Source organism: Protopterus annectens, chromosome 2.part1 (genome assembly GCF_019279795.1).
Source record: "Protopterus annectens isolate FY-2018-M chromosome 2.part1, PAN1.0, whole genome shotgun sequence".
In the NCBI taxonomy this organism is placed as follows: Eukaryota; Metazoa; Chordata; order Ceratodontiformes; family Protopteridae; genus Protopterus; species Protopterus annectens.
The window spans coordinates 1,475,403,826-1,475,420,030 of NC_056729.1; the positions used below are offsets into that span (position 1 = coordinate 1,475,403,826).

The 16,205-nt window shown below is 39.9% G+C and overlaps 1 protein-coding gene across 2 annotated transcripts in view; it reads right to left on the reverse strand.

Annotated features, from left to right (window-relative positions):
* Nucleotides 1-16,205, reverse strand: part of CFAP74 (cilia and flagella associated protein 74) — a 3,161,205-nt gene that overhangs the window by 2,015,545 nt on the left and 1,129,455 nt on the right. For both annotated transcript variants that reach the window (XM_044062943.1, XM_044062944.1), the window contains exon 13: nucleotides 995-1,113. In XM_044062943.1, the coding sequence (XP_043918878.1) occupies nucleotides 995-1,113 (119 nt within the window). The remainder of the gene's footprint in view (nucleotides 1-994; nucleotides 1,114-16,205) is intronic.

A 16,205-nucleotide genomic window follows, 5' to 3' on the forward strand; every position in this document is an offset into this window, starting at 1 on the left:
ACGCGTTTCGCCGACACGGAATCCGACGGGACGAAAACACCGACAACTCAGATGACCGACAAGGTGAGAATCCGACGGACTCTGTAAGTGTGCGATAGAGTGAGGGATTTAGTGTTAGGGAGCGGATAGGTAAGTGTGCGATAGTGAGGGACTGTGGGTTTAGGGGTGGGTTAAGTGAGTTAGGGTTAGGGTGCAGGTAGGGTGTGTATGCGATAGTGAGGGACTGTGGGTTTAGTGGTGGGTAAGTGAGTTAGGGTTAGGGTGCAGGTAGGGTAAGTGTGCGGTAGTGTCGGACCTTAGGGTTAGGGTTTGGGTTAGGGATATTTTATGTAGTGTACTGTGTTGTTTACGTGTAGTGTGTTGGTGTAATGGTTTTCGGTGTTTTGCATTGTCGGTATTTTTCGTTGTCGGTCTTTTGGTGTCGGTGATTAGTGTGTCGGCGAAACGCGATTTCGGGCATCTGAAGGTGATCCATATATATATATATATATATATATATATATATATATATGTGTGTGTGTGTGTATATATATATATATATATATATATATATATGTGTGTGTGTGCGTGTATATATATATATATATATATATATATATATATATATATACACATACACACAGACACACACACAAACATATACATATACTTTTGAAGTAGGAGAAATGTAAAGCAGTAAGCATACCATAAGCCACACAGGCTGCATAAACAAATGTTCCAAAACAAAATTAAGAATATAATCATTTCTTTTCAGTTTGCCATCTGATTAGTTGTGTGGGTATAAATCAGTAATATCCATCATGACTAATTCTTTGGACTGTTGTATCAACAACTAAACAGGATGTAGTATTCTCATTACTCTGTGGCATACTTGGCCACAACAAGAAAATAAGATAAAGTAGTATATATTATGAAAGTATTTAATTAATCAATTGATGTATTTATTTATTTTGACATTATGCTCTCTCTTCTTTCATGTAATTTGATTACTCACTGAACAGTGATGAAGTCCTTGAGATGCTGGCTGACACCCACCAGTCTGCAGAAGCTAACACCATAGGAAGCATTTATCAGGGTTACTTTCTTTTTGTACACCTTTCCAATGTCAAAATCCTAAAAAGAAACACAAAAAGCAAATAAAAACAGATTTATTAAGCTACAAATCCCCATATGGAAAATTTTCCTCATCAACTCTTTCCTTTAAATTTGAGTGATTCCTTTGAGTTGGATACTTTTGTTGTATTGAGTTTAGATACAGGCATATCTACTGATGAGTTTTGTCCTGGAGCTTGTTTTTCAGGTATAGGTTACAAAGACCTCTTTGGTCTGAAAAGAGCTCATATTCTTCTTGATCTGAATAAAAAAAAACCTTTATAATTAATCACATTTCTACAGAATGCTGATATAGCAAACTAAATTCTAACCTCTGACAAGCTGCAAAGAGTGCAATGCATAGGGATGCAGTTAAGTTTTCATCCAGAAAAAAGGAGGTCATTGTCCCACTGTACTCATCCCTCATTAGACCCATTATAGAATACAACGCCCCATTTGGTATGTACCTCTCAAGACATCTGCAACAACTGGAAAGGCCTCAGAAATGCCTCACTAAAAGAATCACAGGCCTAAAGCAGATGCCCTACGCTGACCGCCTTAAAAAACTCCAGCTATACTCTGTCGCATATCGTCTACTCAGAGGCGATCTCTGCTTAACATACAAGGCCATGTCAAACCCAGAGCTGTTGGACATGCTACACTTAAAGAAATCCCAATCCCTCAGAGCTACATGCTCCAGGGATCTAAACCTTGTCATCACAATAAACAAAACATGCTGGAGGGATAGGTTCCTGACCCAGAGACTCCCCAGACTCTGGAATAGATTGCTCATACATGTCAAGCAGAGTGCCTCTTTGGACCTCTTCAAGAGGAACCTTGACGATTGGATGGGAGAAAGGAAATTCACCCCAGGGATCACGTCAGTCGCCCTGCTAGACAGGGGTCCAGGAAAGTAAATAATGTGGGAAGAAATAGCCAGGGAATTGCTATGGTTAGGCTTGTATAGGCCCTAGGGTTGATAGCCTAGTACCAACCTATGAACCTATGAACCTAAGTACAAAGTGTGGAGTGCTGGACTGTAGAGTGAGAGGAAAAGAAATGCACCACCAATTCTCATCCAGAAACTTAGGAGACAAAAAATATCCTTACTTCTTAACCAAAATCTTAAGAAAAAAAATGCATCACTGCTTCTGATAGAGACACCTATCCAATCAATTAGTTTTAATAAATTACCAGTATACTACAGCACAAAATCAAAATCCTGTTTCCTTAAACAATGAAGTGAAAGTAAAAAGGTTAAACTACTTCACACTTTTGAGATTTGAACATTTGTCTAACTAAAATGAAAGTGAGAAGACAAAATTAAAATAATAAAAGAATTACATAGCTGCAAATAGATAATGAAAAAATTCCAATATCTACATCTAGCATTTGGTGCAGATTGTTAAGGCTGTGAGCTGTAGTTGCTATGGTAAAGGGTTTGATTCTCTTGGCTCTCATTTGCCTACTGTGTGATACTTAGCAAATCATATAACCAGATATTAATTTCGGGTCATCCCTGAAAAGGGATTGTGGACTTCCCTAGTTAACAAATGGGTATTATTATTAAATATTTGGGATAAGTTTTAAAAAAACGTGGATAAAACATCTGAAAAATGTCATATTTTACTGTATTTTCCTATGAGCACTTTTAAGAACAAATAAAATTGTATATAACACACCAATGTGGTGCTCCTGCAGGCAGAATTGTAACTCAAAATATCAAATAAAACCAACTTAGATAAAACATAAAAAATTATTTATTAGGGTGAGCGCTTTCAAGGTAAAATGCCGTGAAAGCACTCATCAATCTGGCAATGAACAAGTGATATAACAGAGCATTACAAACTTCCATGTCTGTTCAGGTTTCCTGGAGGGTTTAGTTCAGTCAAGGTAGTACCAGAGCTGCCTATGCATATCCAAGGTATGAGAAATTCTCTCTCCCTTGTTTGTAGGTTCTGAAAAGGAAACTGTGAGATGGATGGCTAGATTCAGGGTAAATTTAGAAACTATTTTTGGTATGAAAGAAGGACAGTGCATAAAACAATCCTTTCCTAGTGGTTGGCCACCACGAAAGCTTACAGCTGAAAGACTCACCCTGTAGCTGTCAGAGCAATAAGAAAAACAGTTTTCCATATGATGAACTTCAAATTAGCCTGAAAGGTAGGTTCAAAAGGAGATAAAGTCAATTTTGCAAGAACAAAGCTGCAATCTTAAGGAGGAAAAATTTGCTTTTGACAGGGGCTCAAGTGCAACACTCCTGTCATAAAATGTTTGACCAAGATAACTGATAAAAGATGGAAATCCATGAGCAGACAAGCTGAGATAGCTGCAAGGTGCACCTTGATAGATGCATAAGATAAGCCATCTTTGAGAAGCTCACACAAATATTTGAAAACTAGAGGGAGAGACAGCATACTGGTCCTTCTGATTCAGGCTAGGCACCACTTAGTAAACCTCTTCCACTTGTAAGCATAAAAGGTTCTAGTTGCAGGTTTTCTTGCCTCCTTCAATACTTGCTGCACATCATCATGTAACAATTGCCTAAAATGTATCAAGATATCATCCAGGCTCCCAGCTGCATTTCTTTTAAGCTGGGGTGCACCAGTTGCCCCTGATAGTTTGTGAGCAGTTCCATAGTGTGAGGAAGCTTGTGGTAATTGTCCTTGGCCAATTCCATTAAAAGGTAAAACAAATTTTGCTGGGCCAAAAGGGGGTCACCATAATGATCTTTTGTAAATCTTTCTAAATTTTCAGAAGTATCTTGGGTATCAGTGGAAAGGTTGGAAATACATAAAGGATCCAAAATGCTTATGTCCTGCAAGTTTGGCTACTAGGATATCTGTGACACCTGTGCCCTGGCCCAGCAATCAAGGAGCCTCAGTCCTCACCACTAACACCAGAGAGGGTATCTCATATATGAGAAAAGGATAACAAATACACACAGTAAAGTGATTTTCCCTTAAGAGCACACAGAGATCACAGTCCAGGGCTGGTTGCATCCTTGCTCTCCAGGTCCCAAATAAGACTCCCCACTGGCACAGCTATAGGGTCCAGATCTCAGCCAGCTGGACAAGATAAAATCTCCAGCACCCTCTCTGTCCAACCAGTGCTTTGTGTCCCTGCCCAAGTAGCTGACACACACACACACACACACACACACACACACACACACACACACACACACACACACACACACACACACACTTTGAGATAAGTTTATACAACCACACAGACACTTCTGGGGAAGGCTGGCACAGGTTCTCCAGCTGTTCCCCCTTTACCCAGAATATACTGTAGAAATCCTGCCATCACCTAGCTAATAATTATCGGCTACTCAAAGGCCCTTAAAAGGGTGTCCAATTATTACTCTGCAATATTATTATCCAATTGGTAGTATAACTAAACAGTCAAGGCTTATTAGAGTGACTTGGTACAGGATCCTTATACACATGCAATGTACTCTTAAAGCTTAACTTATCTCTACACAAAACAGCCACAGTTGAAAGGTTTTAAAATATTTAATAATAAATAATAAAAACACAAGATAATACTTCGTACACGGTGCTAGTCAAGAGTTCAGATATCACAGAGAAATACTTAAAATAATACAGTAGTAAAGTTCTGACATCACAGAAAAACACTTAGTCTAATCTTTCTAGTTTCTAGCTATTCCTAAAAGAAAACACAATTCTACATATGCGCAAGACAGTGCTGTGAGTTGGATGGTCAAAACAAAAATGCTTAATAATCTCTGGTTTTCTCTGTTTAAATTGAAATTGCAGTTTTGATAAACATTACACCATTCTTCACAACTCCCTGGGGTTCCCAGGCCAACAGAAACTGCATCTACATTCTTTTACACCTAGGCAGAAACCAGAGCAATAAAACTACAATTGCATGTTTAAATCTAGGAATCTAACTCTTGGTTAAAATAATAGAAAAAATGTGCTAGCCCAGACCGAATGACTCAGAATATTTAACTTCAAAGGACAGACATGAAGTCATTTTAACTTCAAAGGACAGACATGAAATGCTTGTCTTAGCTTTCTTTACAGTAGAGGGCAATGTTGTTACATTTTTTTGAAGCACAACATTTCACAGCATATTCTTTTATTTAAGAAAACAAGCATGAATATTTCACCGTTTCACACTATTTTCTTTCAATTAAGAAAACAAGTCTGTAGTTCAACATTCATATTTACAAATGACAGAATTATCTATAAAATTCTATCTGGCTAGGCTGGCAGTCTTCACAATGTCTCAAACTGAATTTTTCCAAATGTCTGTTTTAAAAGGACAGAACTATTTGAAGTGTTTCCCACATCAGGACCAAATCTGGAGAGACCTTGTCACGAGTATCAACTCAAGAGGGTCCGTCCCGGATCTGCTTAGTCTGGTCTGCCACTATGTCTTGCTCTGGCAGAATGTAAGAGGCCTGAAGCATCAGAAAATGCTATAGGGCTAGCTCTCAGGCTATCACTACCAACTGGCAAAGAAGGTATTACCTTGTACACCCTTGTTTGTTTAGGTACTACATGACTTTGGTGTTGTCTGTGACTAATAAAAAGGTTATCTGGAGATCACAAGTAGTGAAGAACATACAATGACTAAATTACTGCTAGCATTTCTTTGATGTTTATGTGCTTTGTAGCATCCACATGACCCCATTCACCTTGCAAAAGAACTCTCCTGGACAATGTTCCCCAAGCAAAACCGGACAAGTTTGTCTGGACTGATTGAACTGAGGTCTGGAGACGGAAGAGTAGGTCTGGAATAAGAGACATCTGATCCCTTTACCACTGTACCTCTCATTTCACAAAATCCAGCACTGATACCTGCAACTCCAATGAAAGCAGGTTATAGGTCCAACATTTTTTAAGTAACACTGAATCTGTTTCATGTGAAGTCTGGCCAGTGTTGTTATGAGGATCACTGATGCCACAAAGGCAAGAACTTTGATACAATCTCTTGTGGAGGTAGCATCATGAAGAGAGAAATCCCTGAAAATGTTCTGAGCAGTCAAAACTTAGTCTTTTGGTAGAAAGGCCATACATTTTTCTGAGTCCATCATACACACCAGGAAGACAATTCTTTGTGAGGATGTGAGAATCATCTTTTGTAGGTTCAACGTGAAGTTAGGAGCAATTGGAACATGATAAGCATCTTTCAGATGTAAAGTCAACACGAACCAGTGGTCTAGAAGAGGGGGTAGGACCATATGATGTTCAACATTAGATCATTGCTGCAGTAGCTTAAGCTATGTGGAATGAATAACAGAGCATAGAAAGCAAGGGAGGAGGAAGACGGAGCAGAATCTAAGAGCCCCTAGAGAATAATTTTACCAAAGCCAGCTCTGAACCTAGGCATATAATTTAATTTATAGTGCTTGATAAAGCTATGCGCAGATGATCACATAGCTGTTTCTAGTATATTTCTAGAGTCCACCCATTTCCAAAAAAAGCCACACAGCTAGAGCTCTGGTAAAATAGGGCCTTGCATGTTTTGGAACATTTGTTTATTATTGCCTGGAAGTATCTTGTCATAGTGAGAATAACAAAATGCAATAGCATGGTACAATCATTAGAAACTGTCTGTTTAGAGATGGTTCACCATAAGAGCTTGCAGCTCAAATACTCACCTTGCAAAAGTCAGAGCAATAAGCAATACTGTTTTCCAAGATAAGAACTTCAAATCAGCCTCATCAGCAGGTTCAAATGGAAACAGTGTAAGTTATTACATTCCTAAGAAGTCAGAGGATATGTAAAACCCCTTTTCAAAAACCAAAATGAGGTTGGGTGGAAAGGGGAAATCTAAGGACAGATAAATAGATAGGGGTTGGGTAATGGTATAATGCTTAAGGTGTTTACTTCAGAGACACAAGGTACAGGGCTGGATTCTCACCTTTGGAAGGGAAATTAAAGGCCCACAAGGACAACTAGCCTAGTACTTGCCTAAGAATCTATAAGACACAGCTGAGAGATTAATCTTGATAGAAGAGTAAGAAAGGCTAGACGATGACAACTCATAGGTTCATAGGTTAGTACTAAGCTAACTGCTCTTGCGAGCCATTTTAAGCCTAGCCCAATTATCCCTTGTGAGACTTAAACCCTGTACCTTGTGTTTGTAAGGCAAACACCTTAACCATTAGGCCACCCTCCCAACCCTCATATGGGACTTAAAAGGTTCCTGAGTCTTAGTTTGGCAGAAAACCGTTTCAATTTACCCATATATGATTTTCAAGTAGTGGATTTCTTTGCTCCAATTAATACCTGCTACATATCCTCAAGAAAAAAAAAAACAATATGTCTTGAAGGTATTATATTCTATCAGTCCTGAAGCAGAATTTCTTTACCTGTCTGTTGTGACTGTTGGCAAACAAATCTGCTTGAGGATAGCCCCACAGATGTATCAGTATCTGGAAGACAGCATCTTACTGATTGTTTTCCACTCAACCTCTCTTCTTTGGCTCTTCCCGCTCCGTTCGCCCTGCGGGCTCACTCCGCTCCCCACCCTACCCCCGATTCCCACCCACCCCCAGGGGTCCTACTCTCATAGCTCTATAGCCACACCCCTATCCCTCCTATCCTATTACTCTCCTTCCCGCCAAATTGTTGCCTAGCCTTAACACACCCCTTCCACTCCCCCCTTCTCTTTCTCTGCCCTATGACCATATCTCTTCTATTACCTTTCTCCACTACTTATACTTCTCTCTTTACACATCCCCTTTCCTCTCCACCATTCTTTCTCTATTTCCCTATAGAATCCATTCTTATTTACCAACTGCTTTAAATAAATTTACTACCCCCTCTATTGCTTACCACACTCATTTCTCTCCCCTTTGTACTTTCCTCTCTGCTTCCTCACTTCTCAGATTACTAAATTATGTCTCCCTACATACTAACTATGCCTTTACTCTCAGTATTAATCATGACCACCCTTCTCTCAACGTACCATCTCACCTTTTTTGAAATTTCACTTAACAACTATCTTATCTCCTCACAAAAACACACTTCTACTAGACTCACTTTCACATCTTACCCTAATGTTAATTCCACCCCTAGCTATCTTCTATCTAAATTCCACAGGCAACATCACCTTACCTACCCCCTACTATCTAGCAAAAAAACAAAAACCCTAACAATTCAAAAGAGGAACTACTTAACTAAACTAGCTAATCCTACCCTACAAGATGGAGACATCCACCCCAACCCTGGCCCTATCTCACCACCTCCCCAAAACTGCTCACCTAACCTCAATAATAACTTCCTTATAGGACACCTTAACATCCAAAGCATAAATAAGAAAATACCCTTCATCCATGCCCTCTTAGATATCCACTCATTTGACATTCTTTGCCTCTCTGAAACCTGGCTAAACCCAGGCACAAAAGACTCAGAGATTATACCTCAAGGTTATAACATAGTAAGACATGACCGCTTAAAACGCAAGGGTGGTGGAGTAGCAATACTTTTCAAAAATCAACTTAACATCTCTACTCAACCAGCATGCCCAAACCAAAATAGCAAAACAGAAGCCATCATTATTAAACTCCAACTTAATACCAAAAAATCCATTTACATTATTTGTTTGTATCTTCCCCCAGGTAACAACATTCCAATATTAGAAGACTTTCTAAGTTGGGTTTCTACCACCTACCCCCAAGAAACCATAATTCTTGGCGACGTTAACATAGACTGGAACACTATTAATGCTGACAATCCCTCCTCTCATATTAACCTACATGGTTTCTCACAAACTATTACCTCAACTACAAGAGTCAATAAGCCCAGTAAGAAAGAGAGTATATTAGACTGGATACTCACAAATAAAGCTAACAAACAATATAAAGTAGGTACTATGCCAGACGACATCAGCGACCACTGCTTAACCTACATTACTAGACAAAAATCAGAATATGTTAACCTCCCAAATACAAGGCTAATTCGATCTGTCAAGCATTTTAACATAGACCTTTTTAAAGCTGAACTGAGAGCATGTAAATGGAATTGCTTAAAATCACTTCCCCTGGAGGAAGCAGTATTATTCTTTAATACTACATTCTTATCAATACTTGATACACATGCTCCAGAACGCTCTATTAGAGTAAAGACCAAATCTGCCCCGTGGTTGACCACCAATACTAAATACTCATGCATGCTAGAAACACAGCATGGACAAAATGGAGATGCGATAGACAAAACCCTGATTTAGTTAATTTCCGCCAGCTTAGAAATCTAGCGAAAAAATCAATAATCTCTGACAAGAAAAACTTCTACTGTAAACTTCAGGAAACTCATATTAACAACTCTAAACAGTTCTGGTCATCAGTAAATAGACTTCCTTCCCCAGGAACTGCTAAAACTCCTTCCCCTCTAAATGCTGACCCAGAAACCCCTCCTCCAGACTGCTAATGCCTTCAACTCTTTTTTCTCTGAAACTATTCAATCCCTAGCCAAACAAATGAACCCTAACAACTCTCATATACCAACTAACATAACTACCTCCTCTTTCAACTTCTCTCTAAAACCTATATCTACCTCTTTCATCTACAAACTCATTCACAAACTGAAACCCTGTACCCCTTCTGCTGACAAGCTCCCTTCTCTTTTCCTTCAGAAAGCTGCCAAAGAAATTGCATATCCTATATCCTTACTTATCAACAGAACTATCCAAGAAGGAACCATCCCTGATATCTGGAAAGTCTCCTATATTATCCCACTGCATAAAGGTGGTAACTCCCTTGACCTTTCAAACTTTAGACCAATTGCCCTTCTCTCACCCCTAGCAAAAATCATGGAAAAATGTATTCATCAGCAACTTGTACACTATCTCTCTCTTCACAGCATAATAGCAAACTGCCAGCATGGTTTCAGACCCCACCACAGTACCACCACTGCCCTTCTATCCTTTGTAGATACTGTCGACAAAAATCGAAACAACAATACTCTCTCTTCCGCTCTTTTCATTGATCTCTCTAAAGCTTTCGACATGGTCAACCACTCTCTCTCAATTAACATTCTTGAATCTCTCTCTTGTGATAAACTAGCCACTAACTGGTTTAAATCTTATCTTAACAACAGACAACAAGCAGTAATATGGGAACACCATATCTCATCACTCTTGGCTATTTCCATCGGAGTTCCCCAGGGCTCCATTCTGGGTCCACTTCTGTTCTCCCTCTTTATTAACGATCTTCAGACTGCTATCCCACAAGCTACCTGCATACAATACGCAGATGATTCTACCCTTATCTGCTCAGCACCCTCCTCTACTGAACTGAGCTCATTGACCCAAAATACCTTTAACACAGTAGAAACTTGGTTTTCTAGACGGTTTCTCCTACTAAATGCCAAAAAAACTAAACTCCTCCTCTTCTCCCCCACCACTCGGTCCCCCCCTTTAAACTTTACCATTTCTTCAAATAATGGCACTATCATCTCACCTGATCCAACTACTAAACTCTTAGGAATAACCATTGACAATAATCTTTCCTTCGATCAGCACATTAACAACACCATCAAGATTGTTAACAGAAAAATTGGATCCCTATATCGTATCAAACCTTTTCTAACCCCAGCAACTAGAACCAAAATTGCACAATCTCATCTCCTATCTACTCTCCTATATGCTTCCCCCATTTACACAAACCTTAAGAAAATCAATCTTAACAAACTTGCAACCTGCTATAACAACATAGCTCGCTTCGCCACTAGTAACCCCTTTAGGACCCACCACTGTATAAACCTAAAACAACTTGGCTGGCTCGAATTTCAAAACTACCTAATAATTCCTCAACTCACTATAGCCCACAACATATTACACCTACCTGACAACACCCCAATACTCTCTCAACTTCTAATCCCTTACAACAATCTTAACTCACTTCGCTCCTCTAGTAAACTCATGACAAAATCAATAAAGGTAAACAATACAGCAGGTGGTTCTCTATTCACTAACACTATAGGTAGAAGTTGGAATCTCTTACCTAGTGACATAACTTTGACTCCATCCCTGCCACAATTCAAACAGAAAATTAAACTGTACTACCTAAATCATTGGCTTTGTTCCTGCAGTACACCTGACTAACCTTTTTCTCATACTCTATTTCTCCTTCACTCTTCTCATTCACTACCTGTCTCATTTCTCCTCCTTTTACTCTTCTAATCTAACTATGTATATGTTAAGTATAATTGCTAATATGTAATGAACAGCATATTGTAAATGTGTTTCTCTTTGAAATTATCTTTCTTTCTGCGTGTTCTTATGACTTCCAATTTTTGCTATTTCTTAAGAGTAATGATTTTTTATGTAATGTACTTAGTATTTAGTGGAGCTTTTCTCCTCGGGCCTCTGCTGAAAATGGACATGTATCCAGCCAGACTAGCCCGGTCAACAAATGTAAAATAAAATAAAAAAAAAATAAATAAAGAGACACTGACTCAGCTTCCATTCACGAGGGTCTGCCTTGGCCTGGTCCTGCTCAGCTTGACTGGAATGTTTTGATCTGCCGGAATGTACATAGTTTGGAAGGAAGAGACTAAACTAAGTTGTTGAATCTCAGTCTACCTTAAATGGATTGCAAAGGGGTAGTCTGTAGTTTCTGACTGTCTGTCTACAACATTACTGTGACGTTGTCAGTGATTACTAGCAGAGGGCCTAAAGCCAAAGATGGTTCAGAAACCTGAGAGAATTTATTAGAACCATCATTTCTTTGACATGTATTTGTTTTTACTTGTCTTGCTTGTTACAGACTCCCTGAATTTTCACTAATTTGGACACAGCTCCTCAGGCAAAGTTGAATGCATCTGTAATTATAGGCTGAGTAGGAACGGGAAGGGAGCATATAAGACCTGTGTTAAGAAATGAAGTAGCTCCTTTTTTACAAATCCCAACACTGGAATTTTTCATGAGAAGGGGTGCTGGTGCTGGGTCCAAAGTGATCTAAAATACATTGAGTCTTCCTCATGTGAACTCTGGTTAAATGAATAATGAGATCTGTAGAGGCCATGAAGTCTAGAATTCTGAGATATTCTCTGGCAGATTCCTGAGTCTGGTTATAAAATACATTGTAACCTTTGGTTATGTATTGAGGAAGAAAGGCTATAATGAGAGTTGTATCCAGAAAATATTCCATGCGCAATATCTTTTTGGAAGGAATGAGAAATCCCAGGCTGAAAAAAAAAAGTTTATTGTGCAAGCCCTCTGGCGTGTGAGTGGAATTTGCAAAAATCTGGCAATTGTCTAAATATGGGAAAATGTGAATATTCTCCAACCTGCAATTGACTATTACAAGAGCTAAGCACTTTGCAAACATTCTTGAAGCTGTAGATAAACTAAATGAAAAAAGAAGAAAAATAAAAAGAAGAAAATATGAACCAGAAGTAGAAAAACAGAAAAAGCATCTGAAATCTTTAAGGATTAGAAAGTAATAATAACCACGTAAAAAAACTGAGAGGTGGAATGAGGAGAAACAGGAATTGGAGAGAATTTTCAGTTTTGGGATTCTGATGCAAAGGTTTAGAAAAGAAAGATCCTGAAAGGTCTGCAAATCCCTTCTTTCAATGGCACCAAAAAGATTCTTGAACAAAATCCTTTCCCTCTTAGGTCTATGGAAACTGGTTCTCTATTCCCCTGGGACAGCAAATGATCTGGTCTTCTTCTTCCTTTTCTTTTGGCTGTTCCCGTTAGGGGTTGCCACAGCAGATAATCTGTTTCCATTTCATCTTTTCCTCTGCATCTTGTTCTGTCACACCAACACCTGCATGTCCTTTCTCACCAAATCCATAATTTTTATTTATTTTTTATTTATTTCTATTTTACATTTTATTTTTATTTATAAACCTTATCTTAGGCCTTCCTCTTTTCCTCTTACCTGACAGCTCCATCCTTAGCATATTTTTCCCAAATATACCCAGCATCCCTCCTCAGCACGTCCAAATCAATGCAATCTCGCCTCTCTGGCTTTGTCTCCAAACTGTCCAACCTGAGCTGACATTCTAATACATTGATTCCTAAGCCTGTCCATCCGCGTCACACCCAATGCAAATTTTAACATCTTTAACTCTGCCACCTTCAGCTCTGACTCCTGACTTTTTGTCAGTGCCACAGTCTCCAACCCATATAACACAGCTGGTCTCACTACCCTCTTGTAAACCTTCCCTTTCATTCTTACTGGTACCAGTCTATCACAAATCACTTCTGGCACTCTTCTCCACCCACTCCACCTTGCCTGTACTCTCTTCTTCACCTCTCTTCCACATTCACCATTACTCTGAACTGTTAATCTCAAGTATTTAAACTCATCCACCTTCACCAGCTCTACTCCTTGCATCTCACCATTCCTCTGTCCTCCCTTTCATTCACACACACACACATATTCTGTCTTAGTCCTGCTGACATTCATTCCTCTCCTCTCTAGAACATATCTCCACCTCTCCAGGGTCTCCTCAACCTGTTCCCTACTCTCACTACAGATTACAATGTCCTCCGCAAACATCATAGTCCACTGGGAGTCCTGCCTGATCTCATCTGTCAACCTGTCCATCACCATTGCAAATAAGAAAGGACACAGAGCTGATCCTTAATGTAATCCCACTTGCACCTTAAACGCATCCGTCACTCCTATCGCAGACCTCACCACTGTCACACTACCCTCATACATATCCTTTACCACTCTTACATACTTCTCTACTACTCCTGACTTCCTCATACAATACCACAACTCATCTGTAGACACCCTGTCATATGCTTTCTCTAAGTCCACAAAGATACAATTCAACTTCTTCTGACCTTCTCTATACTTCTCCATCAACACTCTCAGAGCAAACATTGTATCTGTAGTGCTCTTTCCCAGCATGAAACCATACTGCTGCTCACTAATCATCACCACCCTTCTTAACTTAGCTTCCACTACTCTTTCCCATGCCATGACTAATTAATTTTATCCCTCTGTACTTACTACAGCTCTGCACATTACCCTTATTCTTAAAAATTGGTACAAAAACACTTCTTCTCCACTCCTCAAGCATCCTCTCACTTTCCAAGATTTCATTAAACAATCTGGTTAAAAACTCCACTTCCATCTCTCCTAAACACCTCCATGCTTCCACAGGTATCTCACCTGGACAACAGCCTTTCCATTCTTCATTCTCTTCATAGCTGTCCTTACTTCCTCCTTACTAATCCACTGCACTTCCTGATTCACTATCCCCACATCATCCAACCTTCTTTTTCTCTCATTCTCTTCATTCAACAGCCCCTCAAAGTACTTATTCCATCTGCTCAGCGCACTCTCCTCACTTGTAAGTATGTTTCCCCTCATAATCCTTTGGGAAAGGGGGAGATATAACTGTGTGGATGCAGAGGAATCCCTTGAAAGGGAGAAAGGGAATTCCACTGCCAAATGTAATCGTTTTGAGGAATTCTCAGTACCCAATAGTCGGAGGTTATGTGGAGCGAAACAGGAAAGTGAAGGTCTAGACTCTGGGATAGTTTTACATGACTGTTAGGGTAAGGAGGGGTAAAAACATGAGAGGGAAAATAGTCTGTTTTTTTAGATTGTCCTTGGTTTTGGGAGGACCCACCTTTCTTCTCCCTGTTACTGCATATTGAAATGTTTGTCTGTGTCCTGTTGAGAAAGCTTGTTCAGTTTCCTGAAATAGGATCCTGAACTGGAAGAAAACTTTCTGTTATATTTAGGATATGAGGGTTGAGAAATATGAGTAATCCCCCTAAATTAATTTTCCTCATTCATTTTAAGGACTTCATCAGAGGAAGGCCTAGATAACACTTCTTTATCTACTGAAGCATTCAGAATCTCTGCTTAGCCATCCTCTGGCAAATTCTAAGAATATAACCAGGCAAATGGTGATCCACAGCTTGGGGGGGGGGGGGTTAGGCCCTGCTGCGTTCGCCCATGCTACACATAGGCTCACTTCTTGCCTCACCCTGCCCCCAAATTCCACCCGCCACTGCTACATCTACATTTATTCTAAACACTAACCACTCCCATAACCAGCAACCAATCAGAACAAAACGTAGATCTTACTCTCCTCCACTGCCCACAGTACCCCACCTACTTCCAATATAACTGCTCACCTGACACAGTCATGCTATTACCTAAGGTGTTCATAGGTTCAAAGGTGTGTACTAGGCTAATGGCCCAGGAGCCTTTACAAGCCTAGCCCAAAGGATTACCCTAGCATTGTGTCACCTGACCTTAGTTCCCAGTGCCTTTGTTGAGTAAAGCCACTGGAGTGATCCCTGGGGTGAATTTTCTATTTCCCATCCACTCATCAAGATTTCTCTTGAACAGGACCAATGTGGTGCTCTGTTTGACATGTATGGGAAGTCTATTCCATAGCATGGGCAGTCTCCGGGTTATGAACCTGTCCCTCCAGCATGTTCTGTTGATTGTGGTAATGAGGTTGAGGTCACTGGAGTGTGTGGTGTGGAGGGATTGGGATTTCTTTAGATGTAGCATTTCTAACAGAGCTGGGTCAGGCATGGCTTTGTAAGTCAAGCAGAGATCACCTCTAAGTAGGCGATATGAGACAGAAAATATTTGGGTGTTTTTTGAGTCTGTCCATATAGGACAAATGTTTAAGGCCTAGGATCCTCTTTGTGAGGTACTTTTGTGGCCTCTCCAGTTGTTGCAGGTGTTTAATGATGTAAACTCTGGATCCCACATAGTTTAGTTTTGTGAAGGGTAGATCATGCCTGCTCAACTTGGTCAACATCTTTGAGTCAGTCACCAGAGCTGTGGATGAAGGCAAGGCAGTTCATACAGCCTACCTTAATCTGGCCAAGGATATTTTTGATACCATTCCCCACTCAGGAATCATAATAAAACTCACTAAGCTTGGCATCAACCCTTATATCACTAGGTGGGTTGCAAACTGGCTCACAGATAGAACCCACAGTGTGAAATTACCTGACTCCAAGTCAGACTGCCAATTAGTCATGTGTGGAAACCTACAGGGTTCGGTCCTGGGTCCTCTCCTGTTTGGTATCTACTTCTCTGAAGTCCAGGCCAACACGAAGGAACTCTGGCTGACAAAGTTCGCAGAAGATTGCAAGTTGGGAGTTATTATTAATTCCCCAAGTGATGA